Below are 25,909 nucleotides of genomic sequence, written 5' to 3' on the forward strand. Positions count from 1 at the left end.
AATCGGTGCAGCGTCTGCAATGATGCGGACTTTGTATCGGTCCGTTGTGGTGAAGAGGGAAACTTGGCCAAAAGCTGAAGCTCTCAATTTACGGTCCATTTATGTTGGGATTGAACCCCGGTCCTCAGAATTGTGAGGCAGACGCTCTAACCAGTCGACCAACGTGCCACCCCTGAAATATTCCATGATGTTTTAATATATATGCATAATTTGATGATTATAGTTTACAGCAAACAAAAACCCACAATTCACCATCTCTAGAATATTATGTAACAGTTAAGAAACAATGGAAATGATTCTTAAAGTAGAATTTAAGGGGGAATTTGTCCTCTGAAAAGTATTTTTCCAAGTGTTGAATTATTCTATGTATGAGCCTTACTGCGCATGCTTGAACGTCTCGGCTGAAGGGGGTGTGTAGACTTGTTTTTTTCTTCCCCCCCCCCCCCCCCCCCTAACTAAATGAGACCAAAGTATGTTATCACCCACGGTGTAGCGTGCCAGCTTTTTGTCTCCAAGATTTTCCTCATACCGAAGTCATTTTCGTTTCACATCATAGCTGCAGTTCATGTGTATGTGTTTAGGCTCCGCACCCTTTGACAGGTTTTGTGGATTTTTGGGGACACCTGTGACATTTCCCTGTCAGGACTTGATGAGATTTGGGGCTTTGACTGATAAGGACTGCAGACAGTTGCTATTTGACAAGATACTGCTTGGTGTCACTTTGAACTAGATCCAGGTATGGTAAATGTTTACTTTGGAGCATTTTGAAACATTAAGATGTGTTTTGTGTGTGTGTGGGGTCATCTTGTATATATATTTTTTATTTGGTTGGTCTTCCTTCTTGCTTCCTGTACTTTTCAGCATCTTTGTTGGGTCACCAGCAGGTTGCTTGCTGATATGATCTTGACACCACAAGTGCACATCAGACAACCAACGACAGCCTTGTGCAATGTGACAGGGCCGAGGGAACTTTTGAAAAAAGGATGTTAGTGACTTGATGGTGTGGCTATACGATGAGATAGATATTTGCAGACTTTGTATATTACCCAGTAAAGTAGATTTGAAAGTAAACAGTTCAATGATTACAAATAACCATATATTGGATAAGAAGTCTAAATACCGCTAAAGTGTGTCATTAGGTAGGAATTGAAATGTTTGCAGGTAGATTTAGATATGTCCATATTTGATTATGTGGCTGATGCTTTCCAGGCCCCTCCTCTACTCTCTTTAACCCTGGAGAACCCAAAAACCCTTTTCTTCTTTGGAAAATTATGAACTATCAATTAAGTGACTGCTATAAGTTCACGGAACCCCAAAATATCCACTTTTTCAATTTTAACCGTTTATTCCCTAATTTAGGATTAGGGCCAAATTTGACCCATTGGGTTTTATGGCGGATCATTTCAAAGAATCACAATAACAAACACTGTCAATGCAAACTATTTTACATTTAGGAAAATAATCAGTCAACCACACAGATACATTGAACAATGTTGTTGGTTTTTTGTTTTGCTTTATTTGTTACATGTTAAGAACTGGATTTCAAATGTACAAACACCCTTTGGCCAATGGAAACAAGAACACAAGGCCAAAGTCCCGACTGAAAAAAACACAATGGGTCTTTGCTTATCCAAAAATCTGTTCTGCATCTTGTCGATGCAGAGAGGAACTGCACATTTTTCACAGTGCATTTCAGTTTTGAGGTCCTTGCACACAGCACATCGACGGCGATTTTCCTCCTTGACAGGCCAATGGGCGATTTGGTCTGTACTACCGAGGTAACTTAATAAAATATAATATACAAATTAATTTATTTCAAGGCTTTAGCCAAATACAGGACTGTCACCATTCTCCATCTACAAAGTCACTCAAAAGAAACAAAGGGTCATTTTTGACCCGACATTTTTTAACCCATACACCCACAGGGTCATTTTTGGCCCATCGGTTTTTGAACTAGCTCAGTTTATTAAACGGTGAGGCTCACGAGTGCTTTACATCTCACACAAACTCCTAGTAGCATGTGGTTGTGTCACACCTCTTGTCTTTGACTCACCAACAGGTGGCTGGGTGAAGAACAGCAAGGACCTCAAGTTACAGAAGTGCATTGGAAGGGAAAAGTCCGGAGGCGAGTAAGCTACAGTGTCGGGATTGACAGAGAAAAGCAAAAGCGGGGAACAAACCTCTGGAACACTTTGCTCTCTCATGAGTACACGTTCACACAGTTCACTGAGAACGTTGTGATGTTTGCAAAAGTCATGTTTTCTGAGTACAAAGGGACTAAAGTAGCACTGAAGTGCCGGAAAATGCAGCTGCTGCTGCTGCTGGGCAGGCCTTTAATTGCAGAGGCCAAAGTCATAATGTAAGTAATCTAAAATATTCATCTGTGAAGGCTGAGAAACAAGCATTCACGCCAACACTCTTGTACATCTTATACATATCTGTTTTTTGTTTTTTTTTAAATGCAACTCCTTCAGTATTGGTTTGCTCTTTCTAAAATCAGATACTATAGTAATGGAGCCCAATGCACAAAGTAGCAGAAGCTACAGTAGCTACTCTCTACAGAAAAGCTATTATGCCATAATGATGTTATATCATGTCTGGTAGACCATACTTCTAAATATACACATTGGCGAAATTGTTGCTACCTTCCCATTAAAGAAAGAAAACACCACAATGGACACTGACATAACTTGATGACTGATGAGACTGGATTTTGCCATAATGCACAAGTCACAAAGTCGCTGGGAGAGTGTCCGCTGGACAGATGAGACAAAACTGGAGCTTTTTGGAGGTGGTTCGGCAATCTTCTGGCGCTACTTGAGTTGTTATTGTATCCTGCATCCGTCACAGGGTGTGCCATATGCACCTGTCGGGATACAATGACGCCTCAAGACCATCAAGGTATTGCGCAACTAAACGCGCTGCCCAGTGGACAAAACTGAAGCCTATTACAACCCCAATTCCAATGAAGTTGGGACGTTGTGTTAAACATAAATAAAAACAGAATACAATGATTTGCAAATCATGTTCAACCTATATTTAATTGAATACACTACAAAGATACAAGATATTTAATGTTCAAACTGATAAACGTTATTGTTTTTAGCAAACAATCATTCACTTAGAATTTTATGGCTGAAACACGTTCCAAAAAAGCTGGGACAGGGTCATGTTTACCACTGTGTTACATCAGCTTTTCTTTTAACAACATTCAAAAAATGTTTGGGGACTGAGGACACGAATTGTTGAAGCTTTGGAGGTGGAATTCTCTCCCATTCTTGCTTGATGTACAGCTCCGTTGTTGTATTTTAAGCTTCATAATGCGCCACACATTTTCAATGGGAGACAGGTCTGAAGTGCAGGCAGGCCAGTCTAGTACCCGCACTCTTTTACTACGAAGCCACACTGTTGTAACGCGTGCAGAATGTGGTTTGGCATTGTCTTGCTGAAATAAGCAGGTGGCTCCATGAAAAAGACGTTGCTTGGATGGCAGCATATATTTCTCCAAAACCTGTATGTACCTTTCAGCATTAATGGTGCCTTCACAGATGTGTAAGTTACCCATGCCATTGGCACTAACACAGCCCCATACCATCACAGATGCTGGCTTTTGAACTTTGCGTCCATAACAGTCTGGATGTTTCTTTTCCTCTTTGGCCCAGAGGATACGACGTCCACAATTTCCAAAAACAATTTGAAATGTGGACTCGTCGGACCACAGAACACTTTTCCACTTTGTGTCAGTCCATCTTAGATGAGCTCGGGCCCAGAGAAGCCGGCGGCGTTTCTGGGTGTTGTTGATAAATGGCTTTTGCTTTGCAAAGTAGAGTTTCAAGTCGCACTTACGGATGTAGCGCCGAAGTGTATTTACTGACATTGGTTTTCTGAAGGGTTCCTGAGCCCATGTGCTGATATCCTTTATCCAACTGTGGCGATATCCTTTTATCCAACTTCATTGGAACTGGGGTTTTATATAAGCATGCGACATTCTGAGGAAATTCCATTTACAGTTCATTACGGAATATATTTGTGAATAAGAATCAAGAAACTCCAGCTCACTTTTGCTTTCCACTCTATTCTTCAAGGAAAGCTGCTTAGTGTGATTGGAGAGGATGGCAGCTTGTTCAGCATAACTGAATGCATGAGGGTGGGTTTCCAATTCTCTCATCCTTCAATACTGTATATGCATTCATGCTTGTTTTAATATGGGTGGAGAAAAACAATCAATCAATCAATCAATTAATCAAAATCAGCTGGGATAGGCTTTAACTCTCCCATGACTTTAATGAAGACAAGCGCTTTTGAAAATAGATGTTTTACTGTCGGTGCATAATTTTCAATTAAATGTTAGATTTTTTTTAAAGTTAAAAAATACTGATTAATTATTGTTTAATATAATTACAGTATTCAAAATGTTTTCATTTCAGTATTCAAAATGTTTTAAAATTTGAGTCACCTGATTATGAACTACTGTTGCAATCATCAATGTAACATTATTCATGCACTGTTATGGATACATAGTTTCCATGTTAGACTTACTGCCGTGTGAAAAGAACAATTCGTAAAAAAATAGAAATCCAGAAGACCGTATCATCATTTTTTAACATGGCTGTGTCACGGGCAAACTTTTTTTATTTTTGTATTTTACTGTAATTCCTCTTCCGGAACATTTCTTTTGCTCCCCGGGAACTCATTTGTCTGCTGCACTGCAATCTGTGTCACGGCCAAATGCGTCCTGAAAACACAGCCAGGCCCGTCGTCTTCCGGACACTAAACTCTATAAAGAGCTCACAAACTTGCCGCTATTTATGTTCTTTTGACGATGGATAAGGACGAAGATGTCTTTTATCGCGAGCTCCCAAAAGTGGTGAGTCAAATGTATCGCCAATTATTATTATTATTAATTTTTTTTTATTTTTTATTTTTTTTTACGGGAAGCATTTGAAAGCCGTTGTAAAGTATGGAAGTTGAGCTGGATTTCCTACTGCACTGTGTTTGCTCCCACCAGGAGCTGCACGCTCACCTCAACGGCTCGGTGAGCTTCCAGACCATGGAGAAGCTCATGAAGCGAAAGCCACATCTCAACATACAACACCACATGACGGCCATCGACAAAGGCCAGCGGAGAACTTTGGAAGAGTACGTAGACCTGTACGCTATAATCCAGACTTGATCGCTGTTAATGACTCAAACGTGGTGTGCGACAGGTGCTTTCAGGTCTTCAAGGTCATTCATCAGTTGGTGGACACGGAGGAAGACATCCTGATGGTGAGGACGGGACTCATGTCCCAAAATAAAATTGTTTTAATGCTTTATACATGCACTATGTCAAATGTTCGATCAATGCCTTTCACTCTAGGTGGCCGCAGATGTAATCAAGGAGTTTGCAGCTGACGGTGTCAAATATTTAGAGCTCAGGAGTACACCGAGAGAGGAGAAGAAAACAGGTTTGCGATGTTAAATGGACAGTTTCGCACCCCCCATCTCCGAGAATGAAGATGTTACTAATGTGTCGTCATTTTTGAGGGTTGACAAAAAACAGCTATGTGGACACTGTCATAAAAGCCATCCAGCAGTGTAAAGAGGAGGAGGTGAACATTGATGTCAGGTAGGCACAAGATGAACTAATGAATAGCCTCCTGGGGAAAAAGACGCTTCAGTGGCCACTTTCTGCTGCAGGTTCCTAGTGGCCATCGATCGCAGGAATGGGACTGAGGTTGCCATGGAAACGGTGAAGCTGGCTGAGGACTTCATGCTTTCCACTGACGGGCTGGTGGTCGGACTCGACCTCAGTGGGGATCCGACGGTACGCCAGTCATTTAAATTAGGAGTGCTTACCGTTCGTATGGATTAGCTGTTAAAAAAAAAATCATAAAAAATGTATTTATAGTGAGTGGTATTGGCTGTATGATCCAACTTTTTGTTTGGGTTTGCGTCGCAGGTCCTGTGCACCTGCGCAATGTGAAGGGGGACGCTACACTAGGGCTGGGTGATCATGGGAACAAATAATAATCACAATGATTTTGATTGATATTGAAATCACGATTTAATGAACATGATTATTCATTTATTTTCAAACTTTCTAGTTATTTAATAGCCCAAACTAAACTTTAAATATAAATTAAAAGGACAACCAGAAAATTAATTACTAACAAGTAAAATAACTATATTAAAATAATGGAAATTAAAAAAAAACAAAGAAAAATAAATACTCATGGCTAAAAATGTGCCAATGTTTTTAGCCATGATTCTATTGTCTTATTATATTTGTCAAAAAACAGGCAAACATCCTGTCATTATTATGGCATTCAACAAATATTTTTGGTAATCCTACTTGACCCAAAACAGGAAAGGTTTCCCCTGATTTCATGTCACAGTCGGGATAAAGCGAAAGCGTGTCTTTTTTAAAAGGCCCCCCGCATCAAAGCGCAACCACAACGGCAACAGGGGTGCGGCCAACCCACCTTTGGTAGTGGTGACGCAACAGCCTAGAAAGGAACTCTGGAAGCTTTCAACTCTTGAGTGGACGGCAACTCGACAATATGTGTTTGTCAATATTTTAAGGAGGCACAGCAGCAGATAAAGGGAAAAGGAATATCCCATACTAATTTCACTTGTCATTTTTCAGGTGGGCCATGGTAAAGACCTGCTTCCTGCCTTACAGAGAGCCAGGAACAGCGGACTTAAGTTATCGCTGCACCTCTCCGAAGTAAGACAATTAAACACGCGCTCACGGGCCGCAGCATTGGGAACATTATGTGCCTATTGACAACCAAAATATTACAAACTGCAATATACAACCACAATAATAAACCTTGTTCAATGAATACCGCTGTTGACGGTGTCAATCAAAACTGAGCATTATTATCTTGATTACTGTGTTTTTGCTCGAGGAACTTTTCAACTTAAATTTTGACTTAAACTAATTCAATAAATACATAATGCATTACACTTACTGTGTATCACACTTTCTTTTAGACACTCAAAAGACTCTTTACAATTGCACACATTATTCATTTACTCCTCAGTCACACCTGGTGGTAGTAAGCTACGTGTGTAGCCACAGCCGCCCTGGGGCATTCTGACAGGTTGTGTGGTTGCCATTTGGATTTTATTTTTTTTTTCCAATTCATTTGTTCAGTTTATCAGTCTCAATGGTAGAAAAAACATTTTTAAATGATTTATCTTTGTCTCAGTTTTATATCACAAAAAAAAAAAGCTTTTAAGCAGGAGTGCCTAGACTGTATAACAATTTATTTCACAATAAATCTGTCCATAAAAATCTATAATCATTCTGCTCTTAAATCAGATTTGTATTTCTTTTTTTTAATTAGCTCAATCATAATTATGGATTTTGAGTAAGTATGTGTACTGTATCTGTCCGTAAAAGCTGAAAACATGCTTGTGCATGTGCCATGTGAGTGACCAGTCCAGGGTGTACCGCAGTCCGCCTTTCACCCAAAGTCTCCGCTGGGATGGACTCCAGCTCAGGATAAGTGTTGTAATGAATAGATGGATGGCTAGATGATCCAGGTGCACCTAATTAAGCGTGCTGACCAACTGTCGCAGGTTCCGTCTCAGCTGGAGGAGTCCGAGCTGCTGCTCAATCTGCCTCCGGACCGGATCGGTCACGGCACCTTTCTGCATCCGGACGTCGGCGGATCACAGAGCCTTGTTGACAAAGTGGTGAAGAATAACATCCCTTTGGGTAAGGCATTGGTGACCAATGAATATTTGCAGTTGAAACCAGAAGTTTACATACAGTATGCTTACTGTGCCTTTAAACAATTTGGGAAAACCCAGATGATGATGTCATAACTTTGGAAGTGTCTTGATAGGTTTATTGACAACATTTCAGTTAATTAGACACATACCTGCGGGTATGAACGGGGCACACCTGAAACATTTTTGTAACATCATGGTAAAGACAAAAGAAATCAGCTAGATTAAGATATCAGGAATTGTGGACTTGCACAAGTCCGTTTCATCCTTGGGTGCAATTTCCAGATGCCTGAAGGTGCCACGTTTCGTCTGTTCAAACAATTCTACGCAAGTATGAACACCATGGCAATATCCAGCAATGAAATGTATGTAAACTTCTGAGTTTGAAGAAAATAATGAAGAAAAAAAAATCATTATTTTGGCAAATTGACCTAAAACAGGAAACGTTTAGTCTGATTTAATTTCAGATAGTATTTTATTTCATGTATGTAAACTTCTGGTTTCTACTGAAGCTTTTTATGAAAGTTGTACGAGTAGCGCAGAGTTGTCTTGACAAAGTACAGGTAGATTTCAATGAATGAGAATCTATGTATCCTCATTTATTATACCTCAATTAATTGTGCAACAGAAGCAGCTGACTATAGACGTGATGTATTATTCTCAAATTTATGAGGCTTCAGGCTAAGTTCCTATTTCCTTTTCCAGCTAATAAATCATGTCCAGTGTCATCTGCAGGCTATTGTTGCCCAATTTATTTAAGTATGTCATCTTCATAAATGAGAATAAATATATAAAAAATTTATTGAAATGTACCTGTACGTAAACCCTTAAAATGTGGTCTGTTCTTCATTTACATCACAAGAATAAACTAATATTTTTTCTTAATCTAATACCACACAAACAATTATGTTTTTAATATTTTTGGAGAAAATAACGTAAACATTTACAGGCCAGGTAGGAAAAAGCTAATTGAACCGTTGGGTTTAATAACTGAACTGGCTGACCCTCCTTTGACAGCAATAATCTCAACCAAACGTTTCCCGTGGTTGCAGATCGGAAGTGCACAACAATCAGGATTAATTTTGGACCATTCTTCTTTACAAAACTGTTGCAGTTCTGCGAGGTTCCTGATTTAGATGATTAGAGCACATTTGTGAACAATTTCTACTGAAATGTAAACCTTCCGGTGGGTTCACGTACTTATTCCTCCCACTGTAAGTCATGGCTTCCTGCAAGTACACCGGCTTTGTGTTCCATTAAACAGGCCCAGATTTTACATTAAGTCACTTAGTGACTAAATTGAGACAATGTCACCATTTCACTTCATTTCCTCTTTTCCCCCACCAGAGCTTTGCTTGACATCAAACGTCAAAGGACAAACTGTACCATGTTACTCCCAGCATCACTTTAAGTACTGGTACCAGATGGGCCACCCAAGCGTCATCTGTGTAAGTTTCGACATCTTTGAAACAAGCTGCAATGATCTGTGCAGCGCCCTGGCCTTCAACCTGCCTTTTTTGACCTTTTGCGATACAGTTCAACTAAGTCTGGGAATGGAGCAAGACATTTCATTTCATGTTGTTTGTGGCATCACATATCACTGTCCATTTACATACAACACTTAATGCATATGTATTATTTCATCACTAGCTATACTGTATAGCCATTTTTTGTTTAAATCCATAAAAAGAATGACGTCATATGTGGCCTGACAAAGGAATTAAATGCTAAACACTGTACCAAGAATAAAAAAAAATTGTTTGTGGAAATGTAATATGACCTAGATACTGGTTACATCTGTGTGGGAAAATTCACATTTACAATTTTTTTATTTAGTTTTCATTTTCATTGCTACCTTTTTGTCAGACGTTTTCCCTAAATCTAAAAATACAACTCTTTAAAACTATTTTTTTTCCCCCTTGTAGACCTAATACTGCTTTGTACATTTGCATTGGAATTTTTTTTTTTTTTACATTCAAATAAGTCCGCTTTGCCACAGAGCGCCTCATTGTTGGCTGTGAGTGTATGCACGCCCCTCAGAGAAAGGAGTGGGGAGGGGATGCTAACACACTAGTGGCAAGTGTAATCTTCAAATCAGATTTGAGCTGGATTTCCTAGGAGCACAGGGCATAAACATTTTCTTAAAACAAATATCCAAAATATTTTGCTACATATGTTTTTTCATCGTTTGTCCTCCTGCAGACTGACGATAAAGGCGTGTTCAGTACAGACTTGTCTCAGGAATACCAGCTGGCGGCGTCCACGTTCGGTCTGGGTCGCGAGGCCTTGTGGACGCTCTCCCGGCAGGCCATCGACTTCATCTTTGCAGCTGACGCCGTGAAGCAGCAGCTCAAGCAAAAGTGGACTCAGTTAGAGCCTCATGTGCTCAAATGACAGGTTTAGCCTAGCGTCGTCCAACCGCTTACCTCACTTCATAGAAAAGGGAAAACGACTACATTTTTACTTTTACATCTTTAAATCTTTGTAGCAATCATAACATTACAAAAAGTGAAAACACTCGACACTCTTGCACTGAGGTGCACAATTTTAAACAAGTGATGACACTGTAGACATGCTTACACACTTCTATATTTGGCACAATTATTGTGATTAAAAAAAAAAAAAAAAAAAAAAAGCCAAGCGCTTTTCTGTCCATTACAAAAAAGTAACTACATCACATATTCACTTAAGCACTTTCTTTCCAAATTTGCCACGTTTGTCCTTCTTGAACTTTCCGTGCTGCATGTCCTTCTTCTTCTGCTTTCCGTGCTGAAGACCTCCGTTGCTCGCCACAGCGTTTCCCGCGTCAAGTTTCCTCTTATTGTCACTGGTGGGAATGGATTGAAAAGCACCAACATGCATTAGGCTGGATGCAGGTCCAAGTGCCTGTTTCTGATTTAATTCCTAGATCAGACTGCTTTTCTTTTTTTTTTTTTATTATTACTGGAACCGCGTACATTTCAAATGACGGATATCCGATATGACTGCCTTCCTACTGAAACAACCTTTAGGAGCAGACATAATTGCATGTAAACAACTCCACAAGAGTCAAAATATCAGGCAGCGACAACACAAATTAACATTAATAAATGTTACATAGCCTTGATTTGGTCTTGGCTGACTCTTCCTCCCCCACTGACTTAAATGACGGTAACTTCCACTGGCCATCGTCTGCAATTATTTTCCCTGATCGACAAGCATATAATTTTGCATATTTACCTATTTAATGGTTTATGCTTTGGCTTTATAGTGATACCCCACATATTTGCAGTTGGCCATTCACACTTTTTGTTTTGTAACCTATCCTGCTTTAGTCATTGAAAAATTCATGGAGGATTTGCTGTTTTTGTGCCAAGGCCAAACAATAAAAGTATAAAATTGGCGCCATCTTGTGGCACCTTGGTGCTAAGGTACAATGTCGACGTGAATTGTGGAGCTTAATTTATAAGTAGTGCTTTGCCGCCATCTTGTGGAGTCTTGGTACCAAAGAACTATTTTAGTGAGTTGAGTTTCATTTAAACAGATGTAGTGCTTTCCCACCATCTTGTGGCATCTTGGTACCAAGCAGCGATGTTAGTGAGTTGAGGAGTTTCATTTAGACAGAGGTAGTGCTTTGTCACCCTCTTGTGGCATGTTGATGCTCAGGCGTGATGTTGAGGTAAATTGTGGAGCTTCATTTAAACTGAAGTACCGGTAATGCTTTGCCACCATCTAGTGGAGTCTTGGTGCCAAGGAACTATGTTAGTGAGGTGAAGAGCTTCATTGAGACAGAAGTGGTGATTTGTCACCCTCTTGTGGCATGTTGGTGCTAAGGAACAACAGTGACATGAATTGAGGAGCTTCATTTAGACAAAAGTAGGGCTTTGCTGCCATCTTGTAGGCTCTTGGTGCCAAGAACTATATACTGTATGTTGAAGTCAGTTGAGTTCCATTTAGACAGAAGTGGTGCTTTGGAGCTGTTAATTATTCACAGATTTTTACGTCAAATTAGTTTAGATTTACAGCGGGTGTTTTTGTGTTAAAGCAGACATGGGAAGAGCGAGTGTGTGGGAGGAGTATGTAAAGACAAACTATTTTTTATGGTCTCTCTACATCATAGATGCAGGTCTGGGACGTAAAACCTGCAATTAACGGGGATCACTACTTCAATAACGTCACATTGGCGAGGCATCCAATATGCGTGTTTACACTGCACTCGCATTGGCAGAAATCCGACTGCATGCATTTGCTGTTGCTACGACGCATATCTGAATCGTGTCACTTGAGCCGTGCGGTGTAAAGGACAGTGTGGCCGAACAGTGTTGGTCCTTACGGCACCTTCTAATGCTGACCAGCGCCGTGTTCCCGGCTTTCTTCAGCACCTCGTTCCATTCCTCATCATGTCCGCGGATTTTGTACCTGGAAACGCAAGGATTAGATGATCACGTCGACGTCTATCTTATTTCTTACACGGGCTGAGATGTGCCACACTTACTCTTCTAAGTCAAGGTCCATCACTTTCTCTTTATCCCGCTTGTGTTTCTCCTCAAACTCCCTTGCTGCCTCGTTCTGACAAAAGAGATTTTCACTTTTGGAAATCAGTAATGTACGCGGTTGTCAACGGGTTGACATCTGCACGGCACTAGTACTACTAGTGAAGCACTAGATGTTAACAAGTAGATTTTTATGTCACTACTAGTACTAGTAGCCCGCCATGCAGTTGTCAACAAGTACATAATTTTGCCCTAGTTCTACTAGTGCAGTAATTTCCACCTCATCAGGGGTTTTATTTAAATTATGAAATGTCCCCTAATTTGTCTGAAAAAGTAATTTTTACAAATATATCTTTACAGATATATATTTTTTTAAATAATTGGTTAAATGAATGTGCAGAATTAATTATTTTATCACTAAAATACTTTTGAACTTTTTTTTTTTGGGTCTGTTTTTAAAATCTACTTTGAGCACAAATGTTTGCCAACCCCTGCTCTCAATTGTCCTCAGGTGTGAAGGGTTTGTTTGTCAAGGGTCAGCTAAAGGCCTCTTTATACTCCCACGGTCGCGCGGCCCGACAACGCCCAAATTGCCCCGCGCAGCACCTCCGCGTAGCTTGCGGCGCACTCGACAAAAATAGTTGCTGCGCGTCGAACGCCACGGAGATCATCTCTCGCGATTGGTCCGTTTTAGTCACATGCTGTGATGACGTACCAGCGTGCCCCGCCGTTCTACATACCATCTACGTCGCCGCCTTCTCGATCGATTTTGCAGCACAATTAAACGTGTCATCTAGGTCCATTTGTTCTGTCGCGGTCGCCATTGTTGGTGCTTTGTTCCTTGTTACTGAAAGGAAAGTTCAAAACGGCTACCGGAAATGGCCCCAAAAAAATGCAGCGGAAACTCCACCCTGCGGAGTCCTAGCCAATACCAGCCGTAGCGACACGCCCGACTTGGAGGAGAACTGCAGCACACTTTCAAAAATGCGCGCGTGGGTTGCGCTCGAGTATAAAGGCAAACTACACGTGGGACAGCCGCAGTGACGTCAGCGCGGGTCTCAAGAAGCCTTAAGATAGGCTCCAGCTCGCCCACCACCCTGATGAGGACAAACGCTATTAAAAACGGGTGGATCAAAGTGTTTTTCATGAAATTATGTACTGTAATTCTTAATGTTTCAAAAGTGTTCTCTGTCAATTGACTGTCTGTTGTCGTACCAGAGAGGCTCCAACTACCGGAGACAAATTCCTTGTGTGTTTTTTGGACATACTTGGCAAATAAAGATGATTCTGATTCTGATTTGACTATCGCATGAGAGTAGGTTAGTGACAGACCACGGCGCGTTCTGACTTGCTCCGTCGTAAATATTATAATATTTGTGAGGCTTTGTAAGAGTGACCTTACCAGATCATCATGAAGGCTTCGGACAGTGGGCTCCATGGTGACCTCTTTTGTTGTTGCCATCTCTGCTTCGATGGCCTTTTCTTGGAGATTGGTAAAAACCTACAACAAACGGGTGGGTCTCAATAAATGAAAAATAAAGTGAACCCTCGCGATGATATGCTATGATAAAAACAATGAAAAATATTTCACTCTTCAAAGTTATCACAAAATACTGATTGAATTGAACGAGCAAAATAAATTCTGTTTTCCATGATATTAAAATTAAAGCTTGAAGCACTTGGCTAGTGAGTTTTATGTTTTCTTTTAAGATCATACTGTAGCGACTGGTGACTGTGGTGAACGTACTTGCACAAATTTGCGCGCGAGGCGGTTGAAGAGGCCCATGAGTTGCGAGCTCGGAAGGTCCAACTCCTTTTCCAACCGCTCCACCGATTTGTGTTGCAGTCCGATGCCCAACAGCGTTGCCTGGAAAACAGGAACCGTACGTGACACTCCGTCCAAAAGTCAAAGCGATTACAGTCGACCCCCCGCATATTTGCGGTTCCTTGACCTGGCAAAACGTCTGCAAATTCTATATTTTTTTAATTTTGTGGCAAAATACCTTTTACACTACAGTACGTCTATACTTTGGGAGAATTTACAGTGGTTTTAATGTCCATTTTGTAAGGTAGAGAGTCGTGTTTACCTATTATGAGTTCATGTCGTGAGGGCTCTGGTGGGATGTGAACAGCCAGCTTGAATGCAGCATTGAACTAATTTGTTAGATTAAGAAAAGAAAAAAAAGTCCGCACTGCATTTCAACATCCACCCAACAGTATTTATCCATCATCTGAATATGATATCCGCCCACCAGCTGTTGTTAACGCACACCTTGTTGAGGTCCTGTAACCGACAACTGGCTCAATAGCAAGTTAGTGGCTAGCTGCTGCAGAGGCCGAGGGGGAAGTTAGTTTCTCAATGTTGTTATTTTTGTAACACGCCACTCAAGTACAGAAGTAGAGCGTTGGAGGTGGCTACTTGACTACACGTAACAACCAGACTCGCAAGAGATGTGTGATTTGCCGTCAGCTGGTTCCTGTACTGTACAGTACTGCATTTTAAAGATGTTTTTAAGTGTATGAATTGCGACTTCAGTGTTAAGGATCATGGTTTGTGGTATATTTGTTGTGTAAACTACGGTAGGGTTGGATAATTTAACGTCATCCCAGCAAAGCCTGAGGCCTCAGGTTGTAAATTGTTTCCCACTGTGGGTCTGTGAAGCCCTTTCAGACTCGTTTGTGATTAAGGGCTATACAAATAAACTTGACTTTCCCTTTATGAGGTGTTACATAAATTACAGTTGTTTGTTGTGTGGCTTTTTTTTTAGGAATAGTGTGTGTTTCATCCACTGTTCATTTTGTTGTATGTACCATGACTGTATACTTGTCATGTTAAGTGACCTGCTCACAGATGCACTCAAGTGGCCAATGCCTGCCATTGTCTACACTGAAGCAACGCTAAAACGCCTCTCTCTCGTCTTTGTGCGGCACATAATTATTACAGGGGATTAGAACATTATCATTTAATCATAAACTATTTCACTAGTTACACTATTCACTGTCGGTCCCCTATCTCCCCACGGATAGCTTAAACAGTAGATACGCCATCACGAAGACATACACACACCGTGCCATTTGGCACATGGTTTCAATATCGCGATGAAATTTCGATTAATCAGCCAGCCCTATTGTGAACCGATTGTTAGTGAACTGACCTTCCACCTTGATACTCAATCTCCATTTCTTTTCACTTCTCTGGAGCTGTGAAGAGCCTGAAGCTCATAACTCAAGCCATTGCTCGCAAAAATATTAGCCGAGCGACGGCTTGTATCCCCAAAACTTCCTAAGTCAGGGCACTGTTAAGTCGAGGTACCACTGTACTCCCTTAACATTTTCCTATTTAGAAAGCTTTGGTGGCATTTTATGGTGTTTCAGAAAGAGCACAAAAAGCGAGAAGAACAAGGGCAAATGAATTTGTCAATAGTGAAGCGCACATTTGTGGTCTTTACAAAGCGAGGCGGTGACTTACACACTGCGCCGCTGACAGCGACACGTCACCCAGCTGCTTGAGGAAGAACAAGCGCGCCACGGTCGGGACGAGGTCCATGATGAGGTGGTAGTCCACCATGCTGCGTGAGTACAACTCCAGACGCTTGAGGTCGTACGGGCTGAAGTGGACCGCCAGCTCGGAGGCGCTCAGAGCTGTGGAAAGCAGAGGCGACGAGTGAGCTCCAAGAGGACGCCGCGAAGAGCTCATGTGTCGACCTACCGCTCACGGCCTCCTTGGCGCTCTTGTTCTGCAGGATGCTGAGCGCCAGGCTCGGGGAGAAGCTGCTGAACTGGTAGGAGAGTAGGGACATGAAGCGCCTGCGGAAATCTGAACCACGCAAGAAGGCTCAGGGGGGATTATGAAATAAAATGATGACGAGAAAAAGGGCATGAATGTTCACCTTTCCAAAATGCAGACAACCACTGGCTCTGCTCCTCGTCACTGATCAGCTCCTTCACCATCACACACGAGTGCTCTCCAGTCAGGTCATTCTTCCGACGCACAAATGCACATGAATACACAGCAGACCAGATGCACACTGCCTAGCCTAAAAAAAAACGAATTATGCAACTAGCCTTCCGATGGATTATGTCAGTGAGCGTAGAATACAGCTGGGTCCAAAACTATTTGGACAATGACAGAGTTGAATTCTGCCTTCGTACACCAGCACAATGCATTTGAAGGAAAACTGATTGAAATGTAGACTTTCAACTTTAAGAGGGTGCACAATAAAGTGTAGCCTCAGTTTTTGTATGCCCTAGTTTTCGTAAAGTTTCGGTTTTCGACAATTTTTTTCATTTAAATTTTCTCTGTTTTCATACATCGCTTGGTTGTCGCAAAAAAAGTGTCTTGGCCATTCAATGCGGGTTGTATAAACACATACACACATTTATATACACAGTAACGACTTTGTTCTTGTATTATCAAGCCATTTTTTTGTAACATTAGGACTTTATTTTTGTAATGTTAAAATTGTTCTATTTCACTGCGGTCCTAATACTGCTCAGTATGAATGAGCTGGTTTTACCATCAATTTGGTTCAATTCGGAATGTCATCTCTCTTACTGTAATCAATAAACCATAAAACTGGAGAGTTGGAGACTGCTAATTTCTTTGTGAGCAAATTTAGCAGCGTGGGATCAAATTTATTTCGCCCGACTGTAAACAAGAGACTAGTTTTCCATACTTACAGGTGTCTGTCTCAAGTAGACTGGAGTAAAACCTGCTTTCTTCCAGAATCTGTCAGATTAAAAAAATGACATTTCACAGAAGAACATCGCTATCAACATTGCTGTGCTTCTTCCAAACTGAAGGGTTCTCACTTAAGCAGCTGAGCCGTGAGTCCGTAGGAGACCCCTAAATAGTCCAGTCGCTCCGCTCGCCTCTCGCTCAGCTTCAGCAGCAGCGGCGGGAGCTCCTTGCGAGGCGTCACCACCTCCTCCAGGAGCGTGACGGCCTGAGACCACATCCATGTCATTTGTGGGTCATCACGTTTTTTGTTTGGTTTTTTTCATGTTGCAAAATTCTGTGAATGTTCAAACACGGAAACCTTCCACGGGAATTTACAAAACGAAAGGTACTGTAATGCCCTCGCATGTGGGCAAGGAGAACTACCCATTTTGCATGGATCTCTGCTTATGACAAAACTAAAGGTTTCCATTTAGGATTGAAAATGATAACTTTTCCATTACATGACCCTCAATTCCAGTTACTTCCCCTTAACTCCCATATATTTACAGCACATGAACTCCCATGGAAAGTTTCCAATTTGACATATTCCCAAGATTAACTTCCCATGGAAATTTACCGGAAACATTCCACCCCTTCGCAACCCTAAATTAGTACTTTATGTGAATCCATTTGACTGAAATACCTCACTGCTGACTGTAGTGATTTCATTGTGCTGGGGGTCTGTGCTCTCATCCATGGTGGGGAACTTGCCCTCATAGTACATCTGGAGCAGCTGGAGCACTCGCGAACCATAGCCCATCTATTGAACAGACAGCCTCTGTGGTTACATCCACTGTATGGATTTAAGTGTTAGAACACTGGAAGAACAGCTTCCACTCTTCTGGGAAGACTTTCTCTTTTCATTGTTTAGGTCACTAATGTTGTAGCTCATTTATTCCAAAGGTGTTCGACGGGGTCCTTCTGCACCAGGCTGTTTTTGTTTGAACATAAAGATCATTGAGAGATGAACATTTCAAGTCATGTTGCTGAACGTGGGTGCTCCCCGCACTTGTTAGAATTTTAAAACAAAGATGTTGCCCAAGATTATATATATATATAAAAAAAAATTAAAATAAAAACCTTTAACATGCTGCAAATCGGAAAAGTTGTTTTTTTAAACATATGATTAAAGGCATTTAAATGAAGTGTGAGACTTTGTACTTTTCAATATTATGACGGCGATATTGTCCTTTTTACTACAATTGAATACGGGTTCCAAAATATGTGTTCCTGGCCCCTTGACTACTTATAAATCGGTATCGGCCCTGAAAGAACCATATCGGTCCAGCTCTAATTTAGTTCCAATACTTTTGGAGGGGACTGTATGTGCCATGTGATTGGCACCCCCCCCCCCCCCCCCCCCCAGAGTCAGATGGGATAGGCTCCAGCATGACCGCGAACCTTGTCGGGATAAGCGGTACGGAAAATGGATGGATGGATGAATAATCAAATGAGAATGGGTAATATTTTTTTTTTTTTTTTTTTTTAAATGAACAATTTGAAATTTTTTTCCATGGATACATTTGAACTTTTCTATTTTACCTCATCTATGGATGATTTGGAACATCTATCACTTTTCTAAATCAAATGTGACCCTAGGTCACTTAAGTTTGCCCACTCTTACGATATAAAGTAAATCACATGACGGAAAACTGACACTGTATCTATCGTCTTACCCCTTGATAGTCTGGATTTACAGCGATCCGCACCACTCTGCCTCCAGACAGGCCACCAAACTCTGGATCTTGGAACTGTAGGCAAAAGGATCAATGATCGCTCCTTGTGCTCTTTTGTGTGCAGGAATTCCAAACAAAAAACAACTTTATGATCCCGCCGTCTTTGAGCACCTGTTCTGACACGGTCCATGGAATGAGGTCACCTGAGGCTTTCTTCCCTCTAGAAAGGCTGTTGAGGATGGACTGTCGGGATATTTCGCCCTCCAGAGACACCTGCAAATTCCCGGGGAATAAATCAGATGAATGCTAAAGATGTTTAGTGGAGTGTGTGTGGGAATATTTTTTATATTAGTGGATACGTAAGGAGTTCCATTTCTACTGCGGCGATGTAACGTCAGAATTACAGTAAATATTTATATAAAAAACACTTGTAGGCCACAAATATATGACGGCAGTAACTGAGCGTGCCTTGCTGTACCGTATAACCATGTATTCCTACACTGTTGGAAAAAACTGTTCTTTGTAAGGCCCGACAAATTAATCGTCGGATCAATTAACGGGACGGATGATTTTATCAGTCGATATTAGCCCCTTTCAAATCGGCAAAAAGCTGGCCAATTTTTGCCGATTTGTGCGATTACCATTATTAGTGTTATTTTCTTTCTTTAGTTTGACCCTTTTGTGCGCTTGCCTATAGATCCCTTGTAGATGTCATTAAATATCCTATACAATTCCACTCTTGGTTGTGTTTTGAGTTTAAGTAAGCATCTGTCATCTAAAACTTCGATTTCATAAAACGTAGCAACCTTTAGATTATGAGACTGATAAAAGGTTTGTTGTCGCTTTCTACTAAATTTGTATACATATAAAAAGTGAGGTGGGACCCCTTTACGAGACAAATTAGTTTGATTTTAACGCTAAAGCGTAAATCGGACTAACCCGGAAAGTGAACGCAGGCGTTTTATCTTCCTTTGTATCTTTTTCCACATTAATTACATTTTTTATTTAAACCCAATGTACGCTACACATTCAACAAACTAGTGGTAACAAACACACACAAACGACAAGGATTAACATCCACGGTCTTGAGTATTGTACTAGTAATACTAAACATGAGCCACATCATTATGATAAACATAAGATTGTTTCCTTGGAACACTGCACACATGACATGCTGCTCTGGTCTATTTGCATGTTTTCTGAAAGTACTACCTGCACCACAGCAAGGACCTCAGGCAGCGAGTTCTGTGTGGGGGGAACGGGCGGGAGAAGACAGAAAAGGTGATGGGCCGGTGCGTCGGACAACATCTGCAAGTCGTTGGGCGAATTCTGGAGGGGAACATGTTGAGTCGCATCAGGTGAACAAAAGAAGAAATTAAGGACTGGAAGCAGCTTAAGGTCTCACCTTGTAGTGGGATGCCACATAGAGGGCCATCAGCCTCTGCAGGAAGGCCTCAGATGCCTTGTGGTAGCAAAACAGCGTGTCTCTGTTCACATAATATCTAAACTCAGGTTGTTAAGTTTAGAACACTCATTCCATCTCTATTAATGAAGTATCTAAGTCCTGGAAAGCAACAGGTTTTTGACAACTGGGGTGTGGAACAGCTGATGAATCCGTAATACATGACAGCCATCAATGAGCACTTTTCAATAAGGATACAGGTCACAATTTTGTGGGAGAGGACAACCAGAGATGAGTCTAGGAATGTTCAAGCAGTCCAGGCAGAGCAGCTCATTGAGCCACTTCTCCACCGCGTCACCCGGTGCGTACCTAATGGACTCGTGCAGGCTTACTTCATGGAGTGTGCGAGCTGCACGGAGAGCCGAGAGAAGTCAGACAGACACTCGGATGGGAACATTAAAATGGCTGCCGTAGCGTATGGCACAGTACATACCCGCTGCTAGCCTGGCTGTGCTGATGCTCCTGTTCTCGGCTGACATCTTCTGTTGGCTGACTGCACTCTGCTGCCTCAACTGCTGAATCAGTTTGAGGGAGAGGGAGCGACCGGTGCCTTCATAGCTGGACAACACGGTCAAGAAGAATCAACTCAGAAAGACACATTTGGACAATCCAAACCTAATAAGGGTTGTACTTGAAACATAATTATAATAAAATAAATGAAAAAAACAGTGGGGTAGGGAAAGTATTCAGACCCCCTTAAATTTTTCACTCTTTGTTATATAGCAGCCATTTGCTAAAATAATTTGTTATTTTTTTCCCCTCAAAGTACAAACAGCACCTCATATTGACAGAAAAGAAAAGTTGAAATTTTTGCAGATGTATTAAAAAAGAAAAACTGAAATATCACACAGCAATAAGATGAGATCCTGCCCCAAGTGGAGTAGTTCAAGTATCTTGGGGTCTTGTTCACGAGTGAGGGAAGAATGGAACGGGAGATCGACAGGCCGATCGGTGCAGCGTCTGCAGTGATGCGGACTTTGTATCGGTCCGTTGTGGTAAAGAAGGAGCTAAGCCGAAAGGCGAAGCTCTCAATTTACCGGTCGATCCATGTTCCTACCCTCACCTATGGTCACGACCTGTGGGTCACGACCGAAAGAACAAGATCCCGGATACAAGCGGCCGAAATGAGCTTCCTCCACAGGGTGCCCGGGCTCTCCCTTAGAGATAGGGTGAGACGTTCGGTCATCCGGGAGGATCTCAGAGTAGAGCCGCTGCTCCTCCACATCGAGAGGAGCCAGATGAGGTGGCTGGTGCATCTGATTCAGATGCCTCCCAGACGCCTCCCCGGTGAGGTGTTTCGGGCACGTCCCACCGGGAGGAGACCCCGGAGACGACCCAGGACACGCTGGAAAGACTACGTCTTTCAGCTGGCCCGGGAAGGCCTCGGGATACCCACGGAAGAGCTGGATGAAGTGGCTGGGGAGAGGGCAGTCTGGGCATCCCTGCTAAAGCTACTGCCGCCGCGACCCGACCTCTGATAAGTGGTAGAAAATGGATGGATGGATGAGGGGAAATATAATCAAACAACAACCTGGTTGTACAAGTGTTCACACCCTCTTGTAACTGGGATGTGGCTATGTTCAGAATTAAACAATCACATTCAAACTCCTATTAAGTGACCACCACACTCTCACACCATTTTAAGTGCTCCTGATTAACCCCAAATAAACTTCAAATGCTCTCGCAGGCTTTTCCTCACATTTTGTTTACTTTATAGGAGACGAAGGAGGAGGAGGTTGTTCATAACTCCCTCCATCTTGATTGTAGGTGTGGTATTCTTTGAGTGATGTGCAGTGCTGTGTTTGCACCAAACATACCTTTTCAAATTATGGCCAAAAAGTTCACAAGAACACATGTATTTGGCAGATTTTGTTATGGACTGTTGAAACTAAGGTCGAGCCTTTTGGCCATAACTCCAAACGTTATGTTTGGCACAAACACAACACTCTTCACCAAAAGAACACCATACCTAAAGTGACGCATGGTGGTGGCATCATGCTTCAACTGGAACTAGGGTCTAAGTAAAGGTGGAGGGAATTATGAACAGTTCCAAATAGCAGTCAGTGTTAGCACAAAACATCGTTGCTTCTGCAAGAAAGCAAATCAATGTCAGGAAAAGCCAACTAGAATAGCTGAAGTGGATTTGCGGTTAATAAGAGGCACTTTAAATCGTGGTGTGTACCGACTTCAATTGAACATGAGTTTGAATGTGATTGGTTAATTCTGAACACCGCTACATCCCAGTTATTAGAGGGTCTGCTACCACTTAATATCAGTTGTTTATTTTTACTTCTCAAAAAGCTTAATAAATATCAATTGAGTTGTACATGTTAAAGGTCACATTTATGGAGGGAAAAGTGAGGAATTTGAACAGGGGTATGTAGACTTAGTACATCAACTGTACACCGTACAAGTAGCTAATATATTGTGTAAATGATCAACATATTCAGAAATGTACTGACCCATTGATGGTGGAGGCCATGAAAACCAGATAAGGTCCGAGCAGGTTCTTGACTAGAGGTAATGGGATGGCTGCAGCCTCATCCATCACCAGAAGTTCAGCCTGGCCCAGTTTGACAGCATCACCCGGATGGATATACTGGAGACCAAGAGGTTTGTGTACGCGTATATGAGCAATGCACACATTCCGAACCGATATGGAAAACTGCATTTACCTGAATGGTCTGCCTGTGCTCTTTAAAGATGTTCACCCTCACGACCGCTTTGTTGAACTCTGGATTCAGGGACTGTATAATCTCGTAGTCCAAATGCTCCTGCATGAGACAAAGAGGACGTGACGCACGGGGTGATAAAGAAGTGATGAACGAGTGACATGATGCTCATGTACATTACCTGATACTGAAGCGCATCGAATCCTTTAAAGATGAACTCGAACATGGTGTGCAGATTGTCTGGGCTTGGGGATGTTACAAAGATGTTGGAGTAGCTGGAAACAACATCAGTTCTAAGTTAAGTTTGCCCTATTGTGTTGTTGGAGCAGCATTTTGATGCGATGTATTTCTTGTTAACCATCCAAGTATTGCCCGCTTTCCGTGCTCTATTGGTTTATTCCTACCCAAAGGCCACAGCTCCTGCGACGGCCAGCCCCAATGCGGCCGATTTGCCTCGGCCACGAGCAGCCGTCAGAGTCACGGTGCTTCTCAGGGTCTTCTCAGAGATGGCTTCGATGAACTTTAGCACGGCTTTGGCCTAGAAAAGACCACGTCATTAGATATTGGGAGGCTTCAAATTCAAACTATTCTGACACTCTCTTGGCGCTGTTCCGAATTGAACCACAATCGTCAAGAATCATATGCCCCCAGTATCTCTCGAGTGCTCAAAGGATTATCTCTGCATGCTTTTTGTGGCTTTTCTTTCTTTCTTTTTTCTTGTCTTGCAATACTCTCGTACGTTTTGGCTGAATTCATGTGTTCAACTTTAGGACATCTGATTAAATGGATTTCGCATCGAGAGCCTGTCACCTGGTCCATGGTCCTGCAGTTATCCACCAACACGCCTACTGGCTGAGTGTCCTGGAGAGTCTCCTTGAGGTCCTTCAGCTCCTGTTCTTTTGGAGACAACCCATCATCCTGAAGCAGAATAAAGAAAAAGGTTTAGTTCAAGAGTGCTCAGCCACCAAACAAGCGAGCGGCGTCCTTAGTGCGGGAACCTGCGTCTTTGGCGGCACTGGCTTGATGTTGGCCATGTGGCTGGAGATGGGCAGGATGTTGAGTTGGTCGTCGATGACAACACAGTTCTTGCAAGAGGCAAGGGACAGGATGAACCTACAGATCGAAAAGAGGAACACTATTACAGTTGCTGTAAAATGCCCAAAACGTGAGCAGCATTTACCTCTCATTGAACCTTCCAACCACGTCCTGATGAGCCTCCGTTCTGTAGCGAGCGTGCACGTCCTGCAAGAAAGGTTTACAAAAATGATACACGGCTTGGTTCAAATGAAACGACAGCTATCGGAGACAAAGTCCTTGTGTGTTTTAACTAGGCCTGAACGATGAATACAAATCAAACAGACATCGAGATGTAGTAGAATGCAATTTTCAAATTGCCAGGGATGCAATTTGGAAAACAAAAACAAACGGACTGTAACCACACCAAAAGAACAAGCTTCTTCCCTTACATCTCTCGCATACACCGTATACTCGTGACGTATACACAATCAATCGCATCTGCTCAACCTCCACATTAACAGCTGCATCATATAATATGATGGAAATATGGTATATTAGAGGCGCAAATACTAATAACTGCCAGTGGATTTATTTACTTATAATCTACATGGAAAAAGTCAAGAAATTTGATATACAGTTCACATTAAAAAGGAATTGTGCACTCGGACTGAACTTTAAATCCTGCCCATGTGTGGAGAAGCAGAAACACTTGCCATGGTCATTGTGTACAGCTGCTTGAGGGAGTTCACTGTCCGTAACAGTATGACCACAATACCTCCGCCTTCAACTGTCTCAACAGTTCTGGCTAAGAGGTTGGGAGTGAGGGCTTCAAAGTCCTGTGCAAGAACATAAACAAAAAGCTCTCATCTCCATTTACATTATTTGGGTGATACTGTATATGGAAAATGTCTGTTAGCACAGATTGACTCGCCTGTAAAACACACATGCCAAAAGTGTTTCCCAGTATCTTGTGAGTCTCATTGTAGTAACAGTAGCGAATGTTAGTGGCAGCGACGAAGAGCTCAAAGGGGTCATCCTGATTCAGATTCAATGTCCCCGTTTTTATTTTCTTCTGCAGCTGCTTCATACGTTTCTTGCGATTGCTGCTTGGACACACGCATAGTCAATTGTTTAAAAACGACAAACAAGTCGGAAATAACAGAAGAGGATGTGAAAAGCCACCTGCTGAAGCCAAGGTCTTTCTTATAGCACCACAGAACAGACGGTCGCGCTCGGACGCTTGCTTTGGACAGCATGTGATGCAGAATGACCACCTGGACCATAAATCCAAATAAATTGCTATTCTGCTGTGTGCCAATAACCCCAAATACAGTTAAAGAATCAGAACATTACCTGATCTTTTCCGCGATCTCCCACCACCACAAACATGGTGCGATGCTGCAGGGCAACTCCATTCTCAATCTGGACACGAATGCGGTTGTCAACCTTCTTGCGGACAGTTGCCATATTTTATTTTTGTTTGTTTTCCTACTGGGAAACAACACAGAGGGACCACACTCACTTTGGTACCTTACCTTAGGGACATCGGATTAAACTGACACACTTCAACAAAAAACAACAACAAATAGCCTAATATATTAACATTACTCTCAAAAATGAAGAGAAAGACGTAAACTATTCATAAATGTTTGCACTAAGAGGAGCAAATCTGGAACAAGACAGTGTTTTCAAGTTTAAAAAAAAAAAAAGTAGTAGTGTATTTCTATAACATTTTAAAAATGACGTCGTGCTACGTAAACTTAAGTAAAAGCAGGAATTAAGGAAGTGGTCAAATGTGATTTAAGAGAATCTTAAGGCAGCATTGGGCTGCAAATTTCTGCATCACATTGCAAGCGTTAACGAGTTTTCATTCAGTAAATTGTAACATGTCTGAATAAATGAATATGTGAAACCATACAACACAAGCAATGTTTAGATATAAACACAATATATCCCGTGTTACCTTGTATTGTTCGATACGCTTCCTAAAATTGCCCAAAAACGAACCTTTGCATTAAACGTGGGCTGCCATCACGTTGTTGATAAACTCACATGGAACGAGACGGGTTTCATGAAGGACCCCATATATGACGTAATATTCCCGCGACGTTAGTCCTACTCAGTCTCAGCCGCATACGACTTTTTTTTTTTTTTTTGTAATGCACGTG

General features: G+C 41.9%; 2 protein-coding genes across 6 annotated transcripts; one reads left to right on the top strand and one right to left on the bottom strand.

The window, feature by feature from the left end:
* Positions 1-458: 458 nt before the first annotated feature.
* Positions 459-10,337, top strand: adal (adenosine deaminase-like). 2 transcript variants are annotated; one of them, XM_061774814.1, is made up of 12 exons: positions 459-736; positions 2,060-2,359; positions 4,086-4,147; positions 5,009-5,139; positions 5,208-5,268; positions 5,360-5,447; positions 5,527-5,608; positions 5,680-5,806; positions 6,629-6,709; positions 7,570-7,708; positions 9,070-9,170; positions 9,925-10,337. In XM_061774814.1, the coding sequence occupies exons 3-12, from the start codon at positions 4,142-4,144 to the stop codon at positions 10,114-10,116; spliced, it is 1,008 nt and encodes a 335-aa protein (XP_061630798.1). In that variant the 5' UTR covers positions 459-736; positions 2,060-2,359; positions 4,086-4,141; the 3' UTR covers positions 10,117-10,337. The 2 variants fall into 2 exon arrangements, with proteins under 2 accessions (XP_061630798.1, XP_061630797.1); XM_061774813.1 differs by lacking the exons at positions 459-736; positions 2,060-2,359; positions 4,086-4,147 and adding an exon at positions 4,691-4,867 and having other exon boundaries at positions 9,925-10,334.
* nat10 (N-acetyltransferase 10) lies at positions 10,335-25,852 on the bottom strand. Of its 4 annotated transcripts, none has more exons than XM_061774800.1 (29): positions 25,705-25,852; positions 25,095-25,232; positions 24,924-25,015; positions 24,673-24,844; positions 24,455-24,577; positions 23,905-23,966; positions 23,723-23,837; positions 23,535-23,642; positions 23,129-23,262; positions 22,906-22,999; positions 22,728-22,826; positions 22,515-22,651; positions 20,486-20,610; positions 20,251-20,401; positions 19,996-20,092; positions 19,803-19,919; positions 18,762-18,863; positions 18,591-18,665; positions 17,558-17,674; positions 17,007-17,140; positions 16,875-16,923; positions 16,085-16,175; positions 15,904-16,011; positions 15,664-15,836; positions 13,942-14,061; positions 13,597-13,695; positions 12,197-12,270; positions 12,040-12,120; positions 10,335-10,549 (listed from the first exon to the last, which is right to left on the bottom strand). In XM_061774800.1, the coding sequence occupies exons 2-29, from the start codon at positions 25,206-25,208 to the stop codon at positions 10,405-10,407; spliced, it is 3,108 nt and encodes a 1,035-aa protein (XP_061630784.1). In that variant the 5' UTR covers positions 25,209-25,232; positions 25,705-25,852; the 3' UTR covers positions 10,335-10,404. The 4 variants fall into 4 exon arrangements, with proteins under 4 accessions (XP_061630784.1, XP_061630786.1, XP_061630785.1 ...); XM_061774802.1 differs by having other exon boundaries at positions 25,095-25,229; positions 25,749-25,826; XM_061774801.1 differs by having other exon boundaries at positions 25,095-25,229; positions 25,705-25,826.
* Between the last annotated feature and the right edge of the window lie 57 nt (positions 25,853-25,909).

The sequence above is a fragment of the Phyllopteryx taeniolatus genome, chromosome 5 (assembly GCF_024500385.1).
Source record: "Phyllopteryx taeniolatus isolate TA_2022b chromosome 5, UOR_Ptae_1.2, whole genome shotgun sequence".
Classification (NCBI taxonomy): Eukaryota; Metazoa; Chordata; class Actinopteri; order Syngnathiformes; family Syngnathidae; genus Phyllopteryx; species Phyllopteryx taeniolatus.

Coding starts and splice junctions, on each gene's coding strand:
- adal (XM_061774813.1), top strand. CDS start 4,823: ATGGATAAGGACGAAGATGTCTTTTATCGCGAGCTCCCAAAAGTG. Junction 5,807..6,628: donor ACCTCAGTGGGGATCCGACG/GTACGCCAGTCA, acceptor GTCATTTTTCAG/GTGGGCCATGGTAAAGACCT. Junction 7,709..9,069: donor GAAGAATAACATCCCTTTGG/GTAAGGCATTGG, acceptor TTCCCCCACCAG/AGCTTTGCTTGACATCAAAC.
- nat10 (XM_061774800.1), bottom strand. CDS start 25,208: ATGGCAACTGTCCGCAAGAAGGTTGACAACCGCATTCGTGTCCAGATT. Junction 17,675..18,590: donor TAAATCCAGACTATCAAGGG/GTAAGACGATAG, acceptor TCTGTTCAATAG/ATGGGCTATGGTTCGCGAGT. Junction 14,062..15,663: donor CGCTGTCAGCGGCGCAGTGT/GTAAGTCACCGC, acceptor CCTGTTTTCCAG/GCAACGCTGTTGGGCATCGG.